Source organism: Rana temporaria, chromosome 12 (genome assembly GCF_905171775.1).
Source record: "Rana temporaria chromosome 12, aRanTem1.1, whole genome shotgun sequence".
In the NCBI taxonomy this organism is placed as follows: domain Eukaryota; kingdom Metazoa; phylum Chordata; class Amphibia; order Anura; family Ranidae; genus Rana; species Rana temporaria.
The window spans coordinates 140454648-140474867 of NC_053500.1; the positions used below are offsets into that span (position 1 = coordinate 140454648).

Sequence of the window (20220 nt, forward strand, 5' to 3'; positions counted from 1 at the left end):
TGCTACCAGAGCTAAAGGGCCTTCAACAAACTGCTACCAGAGCAAAAGGGCCTTCAACAAACTGCTACCAGAGCAAAAGGGCCTTCAACAAACTGCTACCAGAGCAAAAGGGCCTTCAACAAACTGCTACCAGAGCTAAAGGGCCTTCAACAAACTGCTACCAGAGCAAAAGGGCCTTCAACAAACTGCTACCAGAGCAAAAGGGCCTTCAAAAAACTGCTACCAGAGCAAAAGGACCTTCAAAAAACTGCTACCAGAGCAAAAGGGCCTTCAACAAACTGCTACCAGAGCAAAAGTGCCTTCAACAAACTGCTACCAGAGCAAAAGGGCCTTCAACAAACTGCTACCAGAGCAAAGGGGCCTTCAACAAACTGCTACCAGAGCAAAAGGGCCTTCAACAAACTACTACCAGAGCAAAAGGGCCTTCAACAAACTACTACCAGAGCAAAAGGGCCTTCAACAAACTGCTACCAGAGCAAAGGGGCCTTCAAAAAACTGATACCAGAGCAAAGGGGCCTTCATCCCCAAGGTGTTCCATGGGGTTAAAGGTAGGTACTGATGTTAGATGAGAAGACCTTATTCCAAAGTCCTTTCAAAACTAAGGTTGAGGTCAGGGCTCTGTGCAGGACACATGAGTTTCTCCACACCAAGCTGGACAAACCATGTCTTTATGGAACTGGCTTTGTACACAGGGGGACTGTCATGGTGGAACAGAAAAGGTTCTTCATCCAAACTGTTACCAAAAGGTTGGAAGAGCACAATTGTCTACAATATCTTTGTATGATGGAGTAATAACAATACCCTTCACTTGGAGACACCTAGACCCTTTTACCATTATTGGAAGAGTTTTTTTTAATGATGAACCACCAAGGAAAGGACTGATGTTTAATGAAAAGATGTGGCTCATAATCAGTGTTTTAATTCATCCCAAAGGTGTTTAGTAAGGTTGAGGTCAGGGCTCAGGGCTCTGTGAGTTCCTCCATGACCTCAAACCTACTGCACACCTAAGGGATGGGAAGCTCTCATCCCCAAGGTGTTCCGTGGGGTTAAGGGCAGGTACTGATGTTGGATGAGAAGACCCTTATTCCAAAGGCCTTTCAAAACTAGGGTTGAGGTCAGGGCTCTGTGCTGGACACACAAGTTCCCCCACACCAAGCTGGACAAACCCGGTCTTTATGAAGCTGGCTTTGTACCCAGGAGCACAGTCATGGTGGAACAGAAAAGGGTCTTCACCAAACTGTTACCACAAGGTTGGAGAAGCACCATGGTCTACGAATGTCTTTGTATGATGGAGTATTACCGACACCCTTCACTGGAGCGACCTGAACTCCATCATTTGGCCATATAGGTCCGTGTGCTGGTCAGGTGTCCACCAACTTTTTACCATATAGGCCCGGATTCACAAAGCACTTACGCCGACGTTCCTCGAGATATGCCGCGTAAGTGTAAATATGCGCCGTCGTATCTGTGCGCCGTGCCCACAAAACTAGATACGCCTGAAAATAGGCTTCTTCCGACCGACGTAACTTGCCTACGCCGTCGTAGAGTGGGCGCATATTTACGCCGGGTGCATTTGCCGCTCCCATAGAATTTCTATGCACATATGCAAATGAGGGAGATACACCGATTCACAAACGTAGTTGCGCCCGGCGCATAATATACGCGGTTTGCGTAAGTCGTACGTCCGGCGTAAAGTTATTTCCCATATAGGAGGCGCAACTCATGCAAAGGTATGGACCAGGGAACACAAGCCGTCGTATCCCTTGTCGTTTACGTTGTATGTGAATATGACTAGGCGTAGGTTTCGTTCACGTCGTAGGCAGTGATTCGACATATCTTAGGCAGTTTTTTTAACGTGATTCTGAGCATGCGCACTGGGATGCGGCCACGGGACGGCACATGCGCCGTTCATTTTAAGTACTTCTATGGCGCTTGGCCCATCATTTGCATGGGGTCACGCCTCATTAGCATGGCTCACGCCCACTTCCACCTACGACGGCTTACGCCGAGGAAACCCAGCGTATCTTTAAGAGCGAGTGGGAGCGAGTGCTTTGTGAATCCAGTGCTTGCCTCTGTGCGCTGCGCCGGCCTAGCGTAAAAGAGATAGGCTACGGCGGCATAAATATGCGGCGATGTATGTGAATGCGGGATGTGGTAAGTAAGAATCCGCTTAGTTACTCAGCCCACCAGATTCCGCCTTTAGCTGAAATGTCAATTTTAGGCGGACTTACCCTTTAAGATACTATTAATGAGGCCCTGAAACTGCTGAAAGTCTTCTGCTGATAATATATGTTCATTGTCAGTAATAATCAGGAGTAGCACAATTAGGCTGGTGGTGTACGTATAATTACTACTAGAAAAGGGCACCGCAGCCCCTCAAGCATTAGGAAGAATAAATGACTGTAGTACGGAAGGGATGGAGAGATGATTTAATATGCCGTGTTATGTTAAGTACCCAGGAGACGCTACTTGTTACATACTGTGTGGATTTTTAGTGTCCTCTGGCTTTTTTTCCCCCCTCTTAATTCTTCCTGACTCGTTTACCGTCTCCTTCATAAGCAATTCTAATTACTGTGTGCTTGCCCTGGCTGTCCCGGTCAGGAGTGTCTGAAATGAGAACTGTCCGTATTGGCTGTGGCGGCAGATTATTGGGATATCCCGATTGGCTGCTGTCAGAAAGGCAAAATTTGGAGACCTTTGGAGATCTTTGCTGTGTTGCACGCAATCACCGTATTTATCAGCGTATAACACACACCTTCATGTTAAGAGGGAAGTTTCAGGAAAAAAAACCTTACATTTAAAATAAAGAACTTTGAAGCAAAATAAGGGTCAGTGCCCATCAATGCAGCCTGATCAATGCCCATCCGCAGCCTCAAAATTGTCCATTAATGCAGCCTGATCAATGCCCATATGCAGCTTAATCAATGCCAATCTGTAGCCTCGCAATTGCCCATCAATGCAGCTTGATTAATGCCCATCTGTAGCCTCCCCATTGCCATGAATGCAGCCTGATCAATGCCCATTTGCAGCCTCAAAATTGCCCATCAATGTAGCTTAATCAATGCCCACCTGCAGCCTCATCATTACCCATCAATGCAGCTTAATCAATGCCCATCTATAGCCTAACAATTGCCCATCTGCAGCCTCATCATTGCCCATCAATGCAGCTTAATCAATGCCAATCTGTAGCCTCACAATTGTCCATCAATGCAGCTTGATTAATGCCCATCTGTAGCCTCCCCATTGCCATGAATGCAGCTTGATCAATGCCCACCTGCAGCCTCATCATTGCCCATCAATGCAGCGTAATCAATGCCCATCTATAGCCTCACAATTGCCCATCAATTCAGCTTGATCAATTCCCATCTGTAGCCTCCCCATTGCCATGAATGCAGCTTGATCAATGCCCACCTGCAGCCTCATCATTGCCCATCAATGCAGCTTAATCAATGCCAATCTGTAGCCTCACAATTGCCCATCAATGCAGCTTGATTAATGCTCATCATTGCCCATCAATGCAGCTTAATCAATGCCAATCTGTAGCCTCACAATTGCCCATCGATGCAGCTTGATTAATGCCCATCTGTAGCCTCCCCATTGCCATGAATGCAGCCTGATCAATGCCCATCTGCAGCCTCAAAATTGCCCATCAATGCAGCTTGATCAATGCCCACCTGCAGCCTCATCATTACCCATCAATGCAGCTTAATCAATGCCCATCTATAGCCTCACAATTGCCCATCAATGCAGCTTGATCAATGCCCATCTGCAGCCTCATTATTGCCCATCAATGCAGCTTAATCAATGCCAATCTGTAGCCTCACAATTGTCCATCAATGTAGCTTGATTATTGCCCATCTGTAGCCTCTCCATTTCCATGAATGCAGCCTGATCAATGCCCATCTGCAGCCTCACAATTGCCCATCAATGCAGCTTGATCAATGCCCATCTGTAGTCTAAAAATTGCCCATCAATACAGCTTAATCAATGCCAACCTGTAGCCTCATCATTACCCATCAATGCAGCTTAATCAATGCCCATCTATAGCCTCACAATTGCCCATCAATGCAGCTTGATCAATGCCCATCTGCAGCCTCATTATTGCCCATCAATGCAGCTTAACCAATGCCCATCTGTAGCCTCAAAATTGCCCATCAATATAGCTTAATCAATGCCAACCTGTAGCCTCACAATTGCCCATCAATGCAGCTTGATTAATGCCCATCTGCAGCCTCCCCATTGCCATGAATGTAGCCTGATCAATGTCCATCTCAGGGAGGGGGGCAGGATGAGCGCCATCAGATTACATACAGCGAGAATCTCCTGTTTACTTGGCGGCCTCTTTAACTCAATGTCCCGCCTCCTGGACCGGCTTCTATGATGGGACAGAACACTGGTCCAGGCTGCTGAGTAAACAGGAGATTCTCGCTGTATGTAATCTGACGGCGCTTGTCCCGCCCCCTCCCCATTCTCTCCAAGGAGGCAGCCCAATTTGCAGTATCGGGGTATAACACGCACACACTATTTCCAATCGATTTGTAGGGTAAAAAAGTGAGTGTTGTACGCCAATAAATACAGTATATCTCAAAGAGAACATGTCTCCAGGCAATTCACTTCAACAACAGTCTTCTTGAATAAGCACTTTTGAAAGTGTGAAACGCGTCAGCTCCTTTATTCCACTGTTTGCTGTGGCTTGTATTTTTTGTATCATTACCTCTTTTTTTTTTAATAAAGGCCTGGATTTTAAGTGCGGCTGTCCAGAATTTTCTCTTCATCCAACAACAATCTTCCCATAAGATAATATTGGAATCCATTGCATTTTTTTGCTTGTTATTGACCTCCCTTGTGTAGACATCTAAAATAACCGACACTGTTGTTGGGTGCCGCCATCTTGGATGTGACATCAGCTGACTCAGAGCTGTCGGTCCTCTTTGGCTGCTAAATACAAAGTCATGTAGGGAGGTGAGGGGAGGGATGGAAGAGCTGGGCCAGCACAGACATTCCCAGAAGAGGGTCTCTTCATGGTGACGACAGTGGACCATGTCTGGGTGTTAAATTCTAACCAGTGTTGCTTTGACTCCCAACTGGGAGTCAAATTGTGCTCCACCTTGCCCAAGACTGAATAGTCCTTGTAGGGTGGAGCTGACCTTTAAACCATTTTCAATCAATTTTCTTTTGCTATGACTGTTTTTTAGGTGTACCTCAGCCCTCGATCTCCTGGTACAAGGACGCCGCTCTCATTGATGTCCGTCGGGACACCAGGTTTCGCATAGTAAGCGGGGGAAGTCTTCGGATCAGCGGGCTGATGCCTGAGGACACCGGAATGTTCCAGTGCTTCGCTCGAAACAGTGCGGGGGAGGTCCAGAGCTCCACTTACCTGGCCGTCACCAGTAAGTACTCATGTAAAGGCTTGGGATTGTAGGGAGACGGGGGGGAGGGGGGGGTGTGTATAGCTGTGTAGTCAACATAACTCGCCTTGTGCAGCTAAGATGTCTAGTCTTTTTATAATCACCTGGTCAGCCACTAGACTAAGTAGAGCAAGAAATGGCACAATTGGCTTGGTGTGGGGTGGTAAGTGTTACTCCAGTCCTTTAGAGACCAACTAGGCCTCTGCCTTGGGAGTTATATGAAGGAACACATCTCCCGGATCCCTTTAGATGTGCATGCTTCTCCCTGCTGATCACTGGGTGCCTCAGAATTAGACATGTGCAACATTTGTTTTGTTTAGATTCGTTATTTACATAAATTTGTTTAGTCAAATTAGTTTAATTCATTTACTTTGTTTTCGGAATTTGTTTCGTTTATTCGTTTTCGAAACGATTCGAAACGTTTCAGAGAATTTATATAGTTTCAGAGTATTTGAAAAGTGTGCGAATTTGAAAAGTGTGCGAATTTGAAAAGTGTGCGAATTTGAAAAGTTTGCGAATTTGAAAATTCGAAAAGGTTTCGCATTTTTCGAATTTTGAAAAAATAATAAATAATAAAATTGATTAAAAGAATAAATAAAGGAATAGAATAGAATTTATTTTTCCATTCCTTTATTTTCTTTTTTATTTCATTCTCTTTGGAAATTGGAAAACTATTTGAATTTGAAAACAATTCAAAAAGTATTTGAAAGTGATTCGGAAAATGATTTGAATTCGAATTTCGTCTTAATTCGGTGCCATTCTAATTCGGAAATTTAGACACATCCGAATTTCCGAGTAACGAAAATTTGTCCGAATTAGACATGTGCAACATTTGTTTTGTTTAGATTCGTTATTTACATAAATTTGTTTAGTTTAATTCATTTACTTTGTTTTCGGAATTTGTTTTGTTTATTCGTTTTCAAAACGATTCGAAAAGTTTCGGAGAATTTGAAACGTTTTCGGAGAATTTGAAAAGTTTGCGAATTTGAAAAGTTTCAGGTTTGGCATTTGTTTTTTTTAGACTGAGCACATTTATGTGTCCTTCTTGCAGGCATCGCTCCTAACATCACCAAGGGACCCTTAGACAGCACGGTGATAGACGGCACCTCTCTGGTCCTGCAGTGTGAAACCTCAGGGGCCCCGCGACCCGCTATCACTTGGCAGAAAGGTAAGGGTTTCAGTTGGGTGACCTGTGAAACTTTTTTTTCTTTTTTTACATACTATTGGCCAGATTCAGAAAGAGTTAAGTCGGCGTATCAGTAGATACGCCAACGTAACTCTGAATCTGCGCCGTCGTAAATGTAAGCGTATTCTGGAAACCAGATACGCTTAAATTATGCTAAGATACGAGCGGCGTAAGTCTCCTACGCCGTCGTATCCTAGGGTGCAATATTTAGGCTGGCCGCTAGGTGGCGCTTCCGTTGAGCTCGGTGTAGAATATGTAAATGCCTAGATACGCCGATTCACGAGCGTACGTGCGCCTGTCGCAGTAAACATGCGCCGTTTACGTAAGGCATTTTCCGGCATAAAGTTATTCCAACAAATAGCTGGCCTAGGTAATGTTGAGTATGGCCGTTGTTCCCACGTCGAAATCTGAAATGTTTACGTTGTTTGCGTAAGTCGTCCGTGAATGGGGCTGGACGTAATTTACGTTCATGTCGAAACCAATACGTCCTTGCGGCGTACTTTGGAGCAATGCACACTGGCATATGTACACGGACGGCGCATGCGCCGTTCGTAAAAAACGTCAATCACGTCGGGTCACCAATCATTACCATAAAACCCGCCCCCCTCCCCCCCAGGCTCATTTGAATTAGGCGCGCTTGCGCCGGCCCCATTTACCCTACGCAGCCGTAAGTTAGGAGGCAAGTGCTTTGTGAATACAGTACTTGCCTCTCTGACTTAAGGCGGCGTAGCGTAAATACGATACGCTACGCTGCCTTAAAGATGCGGCGGTCTCTCTGAATCTAGCTATATGCTTGCTTATAGCAGTCAATGTGTTTGTTAAATATTTTTTTACTGAATGAAACACTGACTATTGTGATTAGTCACAGCTAATCACATGGTACAAATGGGCTGTGATTGGCCCTGTCTGTACCATGTGATCACGGTGACCAATCACAGCTAGCAACACAATTGTATACAATTAATGGCAAGAAGGAAAAGCATTCATTGTTTACGAACGTCATGTGATCTGCTGTGATTGGTCACAGTGATCAGAAGGTACTGGCAGTGGGCCGGTATAGCGGACATTTTCAGGGGTAACCACTTCTTCTCGGCCCAAGCAGTACTGACAGGACCAAGCAGAAGGGATTACTGGTATACCCCGAAACCTCGTCCTGAAAATGTAAGTGTTATAGCGCCAAGGTCCACTTTAAAAACAAAAAAACGACAGCATCCCTTCAATCCTCCCTTATCGGGGATACGCTTACACGCGGCGCATTCCGTCTCCGCTTTGCCGTACAGAGCCATGCAGATCTTCTCAGGCGTAGTCAGCATGTGAGTTTTCACGCTGCAAGCCTCTCATCTTCCTCCTGCGTGAGAATGATAAGGCGAGGCCGCGTCGTGAGACTGTATATAAATCGTACGCCGGGCGCCTCATCTCCGCGCAACCCTGCCACCCAAACAGCAGCTGCGCCCCTCGTCGCCTAAAACTGGCACATCCACTTTATATAGAGAGAGCTGGCTGACAAAACGCGGGATTAGGGAGGAGCGCCGGGCTCGCTGTGTGAACAGTATAAAGGACTGTGTGTGTGTATGTATATGTATATATATATATATATACTGTGTGTATACATGTATGTGTATATGTGTGTGAATTTATATATACAGGAGAATGCTTGTAATCCAAAGTACTCGCATATCAAAGCGAGTTTTCCCATTGAAATCAATAGAAACGAAAATAATTTGTTCCGCATTGAATTCAAAGGGATGCAATACTGAATGCGGCCAGAGTTGGAGGGGAGCGCCATAGAGCACCATTTTAGATATATCTATATATATATATATATATATATTCTGTGTGTATACATGTATGTGTATATGTGTGTGAATTTATATATACAGGAGAATGCTCGTAATCCAAAGTACTCGCATATCAAAGCGAGTTTTCCCATTGAAATCAATGGAAACTAAAATAATTTGTTCCGCATTGACTTCAATGGGATGCAATACCGAATGCGGCCAGCGTTTGGGGGGGGGGGGGCGGCCATAGAGCACCAAAAACGTCCGAAAAGGCCCGAGGACACTTCGACTCATTACCTGCGCCCCCGTACCTCAGGCTGAATCAAGTACTGCAGGCCTATTTTCGGCTCTGCTCGGCTTCTGCGCCCCGTACCTCAGGCCAAATGAGGTACTGCAGGCCTATTTAGCTTGAATTCTGCTTGTCTTGTGAGTAGACATTAAAAAAAAAAAAAAGAACGTCAGGGACAAGATTGTAGAAATCTGAAAACATAAAAAAAAAATTGAAAATTTTATTTTTTTTAAAAAAAATCAGAATTTCGAAAAAAAAAAACGGAAATTCTGAATCATAAATTCGAAAAGCCGAAAATCTGAAATAACAACTAACTACTAATAACTTCTCTATTACGAACTATTGTAGGTATTGGAATTTCCTTTCAAATTTGGCTGTTGGTGGAATTCGGAATTAAACGAGTTCGTTCTTGTCATTGGTATGGGCACCCAACTCCCAAAACCTAACCTCCTATACCTAGATCATTCATAATACCTTTCCTAAGCAAGCAGGGCGGGGACTAATGCTAAAGGCAGCATGGTGACCTACGGACCCTCACCCCTCGCAGAACATCCTTCTCTGCCTGGCTGCAGGTGCCCTTTAAGAGTCGGGATTCTGAGGTTATTCCTAGAATTATCTCTGTGATAATCCGAGGTCCCGGGGGAATCCGGGAGGGGAAGGGTTATTCTACTTTATCATATCTATATGTTCTATGACCTGCCAGCGATTATTTAACGGAAGCCATGGCAACTGGAACATCTTTATGTCTTCCAGCTTAATAGAAATACATTAACCCTTCATAGGTGGCGTTGGAGGGACAGCAGGGTGGAGAGGAGTGAACTTCCTAAAATCTGGATCCGATGACAATTCATGGGGTGAATCCAGTCCGCTGAGGGTGCCAGAATTCCTACTGTGGGCTTTAATAGGGGCGTTTTTTTTCTTCTCTTGAAAAAATCTGTCAAAATGTTCCCTATTGAGTTCCCATGTGTTATGTTATGCTTTCATTTAAACTGATGAGATTTCTAGAGATTTAAATTGTGTAAAAAATATCATAATTATCTTTAAAAAAAAATTAGCATTTTCATTTTTTTCAAATATAATATATATATATATATATATATATATATATATATATATATATATATATATATATATATATATATATATACATATATATATATATATATAAAATATTTTTAAAAAGAAATAAAAAAAATTATGCCCAAGCCAATAAAATATGTTTATATATAATATTTGAAAAACATTTTAAATATTATATACATAATTATGATATTAAATATGTGTGTGTATATATATATATATATATATATATATATATATAATATTTTTTTAAAGAAATGGAAAAAAAAACGATGCCCATGCCAATAAAATATGTTTATATATAATATTTGAAAAAAAATGCAAAATGCTATATTTTTAAAAATATTCTATACATAATTATGATATTAAATATGTTTATATATATATATATATATATATATATATATATATATATATATATATATATATATAAAAATTTAAGAAATAAAAAAAATACCCATGCCAATAAAATATGTTTCTATATATATACTATTTGACAAAAAATGTAAATGCTATATTTTTTTTAAATATTATATACATAATTAGGATGTTAAATATGTGTGTGTGTATATATATATACGTATATATATAAAATATTTTTTTAAAGAAATAAAAATGATGCCCTTGCCAATAAAATATGTTTATATATAATATTTGAAAAAAATGCTATATTTTTTTAAATATTATATACATAATTATGATATTATGTATATATATATATATATATATATATATATATATATATATATATATATATATATGTTTTTAAATAAATAAAAAAAATGACGCCCATGCCAATAAAAGATGTATATATAAAATATATTTTAATATATTTTAAATAGAAATAATAATACAAAAAAATCTATATTTACTAAACTATTCTATACACAAATATATATAATGTATATATAAAAAAAATATTTAAAAAAAATTCAATGTAATAAATATATATTGGAACAAAAAATTAAATGCAATATTTGTTAAAATATTATATATCTCTAGAAATTTGACCAGGTCAAATGAAAGCATAACATATAGGAACTCAATTGGGAACATTTTATCGACTGGTTTCCTGATTGAAGTCCCATATGTCCTAATTTTTGGCAATAAAATGGTAATCCTATAATAGATCTAGATCTAGATCTAGATATATATATATATATATAGAGATAGATAGATAGATAGATAAATATTTATATCTTAAAAACTATATATATATATATATATATATATATATATATATATATATATATATATATATATATATATAGTTAGCTATATGTAGATATATATATATAGATAGAACTTTTTATTTTATTTATATATCTATATATATATATCTATATATATATATCTATATATATATATATATATATATATACATATATAACTACCGTTACCATTATACATTCTTTTTACCAACAAGGAGGACATTTGAGGCTTGTGTGTGTGTGTGTATATATTTATATATATATATATATATATATATATATAGATAGATAGATAGATACTGTATATATGATGCAAAGTGGCTAGCTGCAGCACTCGTCTTCTTTATTCATCCATCAACATATTTTTACATCCGTTATCTGAAATCTGTATAAACCAACCTGACATTCCACTTTTACATTTCTCATGTCCGTGTCATAGAGCAGATGCAGAAGAAATATCATACCGGTACTGTTACATCAACACACAATATCATAATATGCATCTCAAACATATTCCTCAAATTATATAGGAAATATACTATATATACTGTGTGTCTATAATATATATATATATATTGACCATATTCTTAAATTCAGAAGAGGTAAAGAAATGTGAAGTGAAGCGGATACATGATCTGATCACTCTGCAGCCAAGAGGATTAAATATTAATTAACATTTATTTTTGTGATTTTTATTTTTTTATTTGTATTGGGGATGATTTGGTTAGATCAAATATATATATATATATTAATTTCCATAATATTTTATTAGAATTTATATATATTTGATACCAAATTATCCCCAATAAAAATAAATAAATAAAAATCACAAAAATAAATGTAAATAAATATGGCTTCACAGTTGAGATATATATCCTAACTGTGAAACCGTATGGCCATTATCAACAAAAATGTCTCACCGATGGTATTTTTCGATCTGTGTCTTCCTAATCGTGTATTTTTGCATGTCTCGCCATGCAGTCCTTAAAACGGTATTAAACCCAAAAGCAAACATTTATTATATTGAAGCTTACTATTTCTTGGGTGTGATGGCTGCATTAGTTTTCCTTTTACTTAGCCTTTCTTTCTTTCTTTTCTTCTTTTATTTCTTTTATTTTCATCTGATGATCCAAGCCAGCAAGTCTGTTGTTTTTCAAAAGGACAAGCTCTCTTCCAGATGTATCCGTTTACCATTTAACACAGATAGGGGTGCTTACAAGGATCTGTTTTTATTTATAGATGTAAAATCTGTATCGCAAAAAGAAAAAAACTGTTACTGTAACTGATTATAAAAGTGTGAGCCGGAGTGAATTGGCTTCAATTTGTTAGTGTATTTAAACCTGCTAGTTCATCTAACACCTCCCACCTCTACTCAGACTGTCAATGTTGCTGTCCAAAGGTGCCCCCTGTGCTGCTTCATCCGAAGTGATGGGGCTCTATTACAGAAGGTGTGTTATTGGCCAGATAACCAGATAAAATCAGAGGGGGGGGGGCCTAAAAAAGAAAACGAATGCAGCTGCCACATCTAATAATTGGTAAGCTGCAATATATGACAATTTTGGTTTGGTTTTGGGTTTAATACCGCTGTGTGGTCTCTCCCGCAAACCAGAGACCACCTAATAATATGAAGGCAGGTCATTTTCTTTTTAAACAAATAAATTAAAAAGAGAAATTCCAGAATCCACCGGATGCCCCCCCCCCCCCCCCAAGCTGGTTCTATGGGTGATGCATTGTTTCCATGTGCTGAGTTTTTATTCTTTCTCGCTCCGCAGGAGACAGGATCTTGGCCAGCGGGTCGGTTCAGCTGCCACGGTTCACCTTGCTGGAATCGGGAAGCCTTCTCCTCAGCCCGGCTCACATTTCCGATATCGGAACCTACACCTGCACCGCCACCAACTCCCGGGGGGCCGACGAAGCCTCCGCCGATGTTATCGTGTGGGGTAAGGGAGATAAGTGATAGAATAATGCTATAGGTGACTGTGTGAGAAAGTCATCGGCTTACTATAAATAATCTTATTGGTGTGTGTGAGTTTCCAAAATCTTGTATCTATGTATAGTTTGTAATTCTAGTAATAATTCTATTCTGTAGCAACATTTTATCTACATGCAGGGCCGCCATCCGGGGGGTACAGGCAGTACATCTGTAAGGGGCCCGGAGGTCCCCAGGGGCCTGGATGGCAACCCCCCCCTTTTTTTTTTTTTTTATAAAAAAAAATTAAAACATTATTTTATATATATATATATATATATATATATATATATATATAATTTTTTTTTAAAGGGCCCAGAGGTCCCCAGGGCCCCGGATGGCAACCCCCCCTTTTTTTTTATTTTTTATAATTTAAAAAAAATATATATATTTTATATATATTTTTTATCTTTATTTTTTTTGTTTTTATTAAAGGACCCAGAGGTCCCCCAGGGCCCCAGATGGCAACCCCCCCCCCTTTTTTTTATAAAAACATTTTTTTTTTATATATATATATTTTTTTATTTCTTTTTCCTTTTTATTAAAGGGCCCAGAGGTCCCCAGGGCCCCCGGATGGCTACTCTCCTTTTTATATATATATATATATATATATATATATATATATATATATATATATATATATTTTTTATATTTTTTTTGTAATTTTTTTTTTTCGTCAGCACCCAAAATTTGCGGCGGCAGAACCCCCCCACTTCTCAATTCGTGGACCCCCCCTCCCGCCTCTTAATTCACGCCCCCCCTCAATTTTCTCAATTAGCAGAGGCACCCGCTTATCAATTCACGGCAGCCCCCGGTTCTCTGCTCCAGGGGGCCCATGACTGAAGCTGTGTAAGGGGCCCCACAATTCCTGATGGCGGCCCTGTCTACATGATATGCTGTGTGGTAAGCAGTGGCCACAATTTGCCATACTTCTTATCTCATGCAAGTCTATGAAAGCTGTTTTTTTTAGATACCTCTGTAAAATGCAATATGGAGCAGCTGTGTACAGAGATGGTATAATGAACTCCCCTTTAGAAATGTAATTTCCTGCTTGTGTGATTGGCTTACGGGTTTCCCCAGAAGTCTGCACTATGACGCAAGTCAGATATTGGACACCCCCTGCTACAAAAATTTTATTTTTTGGTGAGAAGGGAAATCATGTCTAAATGGAACACAGACTCTGGCACTTTCCTCATTAGAGCCCTGCAGGTGCAGCAGCTGATTGATAATTATAAAGAATAACAAAAGGGAGAAATCTGCTTCAAAGGTTCTTACAATCCATGCAAAGCACATAGATCGCGGGGGGGGTGTTTATCACAATGAAAGTGGAGTTACTTTTCAATGATGTTAACACCTGGAAACATGTACATAATGTAGATGAGTGTATTGTATTCCAGAAAGAAGAATTTAATTAAAATCAATTAAAGTTGTCCTTCAGAAATGCACAATAATCGGTTTTGTACCTCTCTCCGGCACAACAATATTCGGTGTATTAAGAAGTAAAAGTAGGTAAAAGTAGCGAGCTTCTTTTATTACTCATTGCAGTTACTTTTGTTTCATTTTCACTTCGCGTACCGATAGAATAATGCAATTCACACATTGTTACTCACTTTATACTTCTTATCCAGAACTCTCCAAAATCCTGAAGGGACCCCTATCATAAATGTCATATTATAACATAGATGGTGTCGGTAGGGCAGAGGACGGTGTCAGTAGGGCAGTGGACAGTGTCGGTAGGGCAGTGGACGGTGTCGGTAGGGCAGAGGACGATGTCGGTAGGGCAGAGGACAATGTCGGTAGGGCAGTGCACGGTGTCAGGGCAGTGAACGGTGTTAGTAGGGCACAGGTTGGTGTCGGTAGAGTAGTGGACGGTGTCGGTAGGGCAGTGACCGGTGTCGGTAGGGCAGTGACCGGTGTCGGTAGGGCAGTGACCGGTGCCAGTAGGGCAGTGGACGGTGTCGGTAGGGCCGTGACCGGTGCCGGTAGGGCAGTGGACGGTGCCGGTAGGGCAGTGGATGGTGCCGGTAGGGCAGTGGACGGTGCCGGTAGGGCAGTGGACGGTGTCAGTAGGGAAGTGGACGGTGTCAGTAGGGTAGGGCACAGGATGGTGTCAGTAGAGCAGTGGATGTATCAGCAGGGCAGAAATTGGTGTCAGTAGGACAGTGGATTATTTAATATATTTTTATTCTTATATTTTACAATTTTATTTTTAATTCATTTTTACGAGTCCCGTTTAGTGAAATATCAGGGGTCTAAACAGACTGTTGTCTCGCTTTTGAGACAGAGAAAGGAACTGAGGAAAGAGATTCCCCAGTCCTTTTCTCTGCAGCCTCAGCTGCACTGGACGGTGAATGAATAAGAAGTGCTCAGTGCTGAGAGATTTCCTGTTCATTCACAAAAAGCATAGAAAACATAGTTTACAGGGGCCACGGGGTCGGTGGCCCCAGGCCCGAGAAACAGGGGTAATCTGTGCTGCATGGAGTTATTAGGGTCCCAAGCACAGCCCGCACGCGCCTATGGATTTGGAGGGGTGGCCCCATACCTTTGCCGCTATAGTGTAGGCAGGGCAGGACTTAGGGTGGTGGGGGCCCCTGGGCTTGAGTGTTGATTGAGGGGCCCCCTGGAGCCGAGAAGCGGGGGTGCCACCGTGGGGGGGCGCCGATTGGAGCTGTTGAGCAGGGGGGTCGCCGATTGTTCAAAGTTGTTGAGGGGGGGCCGCCGATCGTAGTTGTTGAGCGGGGGGGGGTGAAGGGGACTTCTTACCTCTTCATCAGCAGCGGCATGGCTCTTCCTGCTTCCTCCTCCCGGGGCCCCCTATTGGGCAGGGCCCATGGGCTTGAGCCCAGTCAAGCCCAATTGGAAGTCCGGCCCTGAGTGTAGGTATGATGGTAAGGCAGCCATTCTCAACCAGGGTTCAATGAAGTCCTAGGGTTAGTCCAGAGGTTGCTAGGGTTCAAGGTTCTTTGAGCTATGAGAAGACTGTAGAGTAGTGGCGGCCGGCGGATTTTGTGGCTGTTTGCATATACAGTATGTGTTATGTTGGCATCAAGGGGTTCATGGTTGATCGCTGATGCTCTGACCAACACCAGGGGGGGGGGGGGCGTGCGTTCCACAAGGCATAAGTGGAATTTTAACCGGAACTCGCCTCCCCTACGCATTTCGTCACATGTAGGAAGCCAGCAGGAGGCGTGTCTGCAACTTTTTGGCCATATACTATATCTCAAGGCTTTGTGTAGAGTCCTAAGGGAAGAAGGGAGCTTCATAGATGATGAAATGTTATAAGATTTGTTCTTAGGCTTTGGATAAAATAGACGTGATATATTCCAAAGTGGATGGAGCTGCTTATATATATAATTTTTTTTTTCCCTTTTGTGCTGCTTTTCTTTTCTCGCTACTCTTTAGCGGTAACGCTCGGTGATAAAGATCTTTACCTTTTATGTTCACGCTTTTCATCCGTGGGAGTTATTTGTGTTTATTGCTGTCGTTAACATTAATGGCGTTCCATATGGCGCCGTCATGCACAGTCCTATATCTTCAAGACTTTACAGATGCTCCGCAAAGAGGTCATCCTACTTCAGAATGCAGCTAATAGTACAATGGCTGGATATGTGTGTCAGAAACGAAATATCTCCATTAATGGCGGGGAGGGGGAGGGGGATCATGCTCGGCACATGCAACCCTCCAATCATGGGAACAGCTTCTGCTCTCAAGTGCGCAGTTTGAAAATGTACCGTGTCTATGAGATTCACCCAGGATGAACTTTGAGGGCCTTGATGATGGAAACTTTGAGGCAAGCAGCTTGATAAAATGTGATATTAACTGTTCCTTATAAGGAACAAAGAAGAACTGGAGCTGCACATCCTTCTACACCCGTGGTTCTCAACAGAGGGCCATATTCTCAGAAGAGTTACGACGGTGTATCTCAGGAAACTCCATCGTATCTCTCTTTTTTGACCCGCGTATCTATGCGAGTGATTCCTAGAATCATTTTCGCATAGATACGCTGTAGATCCGACAGGTGTAAGTCATTTACACTGTCGGATCTTAAATGTAATTCGCCGCCGGCCGCTAGGTGGCGTTTACGTTCAGGTCTCATTTGTTTATGCAAATGAGCCTGATACGCCGATTCCCGAACGAATTCGTGTCGCGTAACCGTCGCTTACGTCGTTTGCGTAAGCGTAAGGTTACCCCTACTATATGAGGGGTAACCTTACGCCAGTCCTACGTATGCCATGTTAAGTATGGCGTCGGGTCCGCGTCGTCTTTTCCCGTCGGGTATGTCGTTTTCGTAAGTCGTTCTTGAATACGACTTTACGTCAATGACGCACACGTCGGCGTCATTGACGTTTTCCGCCGAGAACTGGAGCATGCGCACTGGGCTATTTTTAGCCCGGTGCATGCGCAGTTCGATCGGAACGGGGGTGCGCTTAATTTAAATATAAGCCGCCCCCTTTGAAATACGCGGGGATACGCCGGGCCTTTTACACTACGCCTCCGCAAACTATGGAGCAAGTGCTTGAGGAATATGGCACTTGCTCCAGTAAGTTGGGGCGGCGTAGTGAAAATGGCTTACGCTATGGCCGCAGGAAAAGTACGAGAATCTGGCCCCCTGTCCGTAAGTAAAGGCAGGCTTCCCAATACTTTTGGTAATCTAGTGTATCATTCATGTTGTGTCTCCACTTATAATTTTAATCTGTAAAAGTTACATGGAGGCAATTTTACGAGGCAGTGGGACCGCGCACACCTGGGGGGACCCCAAGGAAACATCAGAGGCCCACCCTACCGGTGGAAGCATCACAAGGGAAGGGAGTCACCGCTCCAGGTGGATCTTTAGCAGACAATTGGAGGAACCTCCCAGGAGTCCAAGGTGCTGGCAATGCACTAGGCAAACATGGAAATCGATGGACAGCCGCACTCCGGATAAACTTGAGGAAGTTGTCTTTATTGATAAAAGTAAGACATGTACATACAAAGATACAGTCACATAAGGGGACAGCCGACGCGTTTCGCACACAATTAGTGCTTAGTCATGGCTCAAGTCATGGCTAAAGTCTTTAGCACACTCAATGTAATTCCATTACGGTTTACATCTATTTTAATCAGTGAAATGCGGCTTCTGATATATATAATGGAGAACTTGTTTTATAAAAACGAGTGATATGTATGTCCCTTTTTTTTACAGCTCGGACCCGGATCACCAACCCTCCAACTGACCAGAGTGTAATAAAAGGGACAAAAGCGTCAATGTCCTGCGGGGTGTCACATGACCCCAGCGTCGCCATAAGGTAAGCCACGCCTTCCATAGTGCCCTCCCACCTGGAACATCTGACAAACCCGATAATGAAATGTAATAGAAAGTAAATGTCAATCAACAAGGTTGATTGCGCTACTGCCTCGCCTTATAGTGGTTGCAAACCTCAGACATGAAATCTGAACAAAGTATATCCCTCTATAGCACAGATGTCAAACTGGCGGCCATCCAGCTGTTGCGTAACTACAAGTCCCATGAGGCATTGCAAGGTTGACAGTTGCAAGCATGACTCCTCCCACAGGCAGAGGCATGATGGGACCTTCCTCTGCTATCAGCATGAGTCACTTCTGACACCAAGAGATAAATGGTGACAGGGAAGGGAGCTCCAGCACACACAGCCCGTGATTGACAGTCTAAGCTCTGTTCCTGTGTGAAGGGGGTGATTTTTCCTACCAATCAGCTCTCTCTGAGCTCTGCAGAGTGTTTAGAGGTACAGAGGCAGTCTGCTGCTAGAATTATCACGCTTGCTGTAACGTTCGCAGCGATACAGCCCACTTTATGAATTTTTTTTTTTAATAATTAATAAAAAAAGTATAGGGTGTCTTGCACCAACACGTGATGGTCACTTTATTGATTCGGAGTAAAAATTTGTCTTTTTTAGTATATATATTTTTTTAGGAAATTATATAATAATATAATTTTCTGCATGGGCAGCAGTTTTAAAGGGATAGATCGTGGGGAAGGGAGCATGTATTGCAGAGATGTACTGCATATAATTTTTTTTTACTTTGCCCGGACATGCACATTAATTCACTAGGTTTGGTATTTAGTTTAGCACTTACTTATTGGGTCACTTACGATGAATCTCTACCCAAATCCCCCCCCCTTGGAAAATGCCCCCCCACACATACACAGAAGTCAGTAACTTATCACCACTTCCTACTATAAACCGATAAACTCCGAGGGCCAGATTCACGTACGAGCGCGTAACTTTGTGCGGGCGTAGCGTATCCTATTTACGCTACGCCTCCGAAACTTGGACGGGCAAGTGCAGTATTCACAAAGCACTTGCTCCGTAAGATGCGGCGGCGTAGCGTAAAATGGGCCGGCGTAAGCCCGCGTAATTCAAATGTGGAAGAGGTGGGCGTGTTGTATGTAAATCAATCGTGACCCCACGTAAATGACGCGCCTAACGAACGGCGCATGCTCAGTATCACATCGAATTTACTCCATAAGATACGCCAGGCCCATTGCCTGTGACGTGAACGTAACCTACGCACAGCCCCATTCACGTACGACTTACGTAAACAACATAAAAAGATACGCTTGCCGACCTCCATACTTTGCATTACCTACGCCTCATATAGCAGGGGTAACTTTACGCCGGACGTAAGCCTTACGTAAACGGCGTAGCGGGCGCAAGTACGTTCGTGAATCGGCGTATCTACCTAATTTACATATTCAACGCGTAAATCTACGGAAGCGCCCCTTGCGGCCAGCGTAAATATTGCACCCAAGATACGATGGCATAGGAGACTTACGCCGCTCTTATCTTGGCCAAATCTATGCGTAACTGATTCTAAGAAACGGGTGCATAGATACGACGGCTCACATTCGGACTTACGACGGCGTACGTGGAGATACACCGTCGTAAGTCCGCTGTGAATCTGGCCCCAAGAGTTTAGAGTAAAAAAAAATCTTTTTATTTTTTAGTATATAGTACAGTACATAATTTTTTAGTAAATTATATAATTTTCTGCATGGGCAGCAGTTTTATAGGGATAGATCATTTTTTACTTTGCCCATTAATTCATTTGGTTCAGTGTTTCATTTAGCACTTATTGGGTCACTTACGATGAATCTCTCCCCAAATCCCACCCTCCCTCCCCCTGGAAAATGCCCTCGCCCATAGAAGTCAGTAACTTATCACCACTTCCTAGTATAAACCGATAAACTCCAAAAATCCTCACGTGACCAACTTCTCTCCTGATATGCTCATTTCCTTTTATCCGCAAATCCCTTTTGTTCTAATCAAGCAGAACGCGGGG

General features: G+C 42.1%; 1 protein-coding gene across 2 annotated transcripts in view; it reads left to right on the top strand.

Annotated features, from left to right (window-relative positions):
* SDK2 (sidekick cell adhesion molecule 2) overlaps positions 1-20220 on the top strand; it is a 582140-nt gene that overhangs the window by 448118 nt on the left and 113802 nt on the right. For both annotated transcript variants that reach the window (XM_040330991.1, XM_040330992.1), the window contains exons 9-12: positions 5196-5390; positions 6460-6576; positions 12725-12892; positions 18104-18206. In XM_040330991.1, the coding sequence (XP_040186925.1) occupies positions 5196-5390; positions 6460-6576; positions 12725-12892; positions 18104-18206 (583 nt within the window). The remainder of the gene's footprint in view (positions 1-5195; positions 5391-6459; positions 6577-12724; positions 12893-18103; positions 18207-20220) is intronic.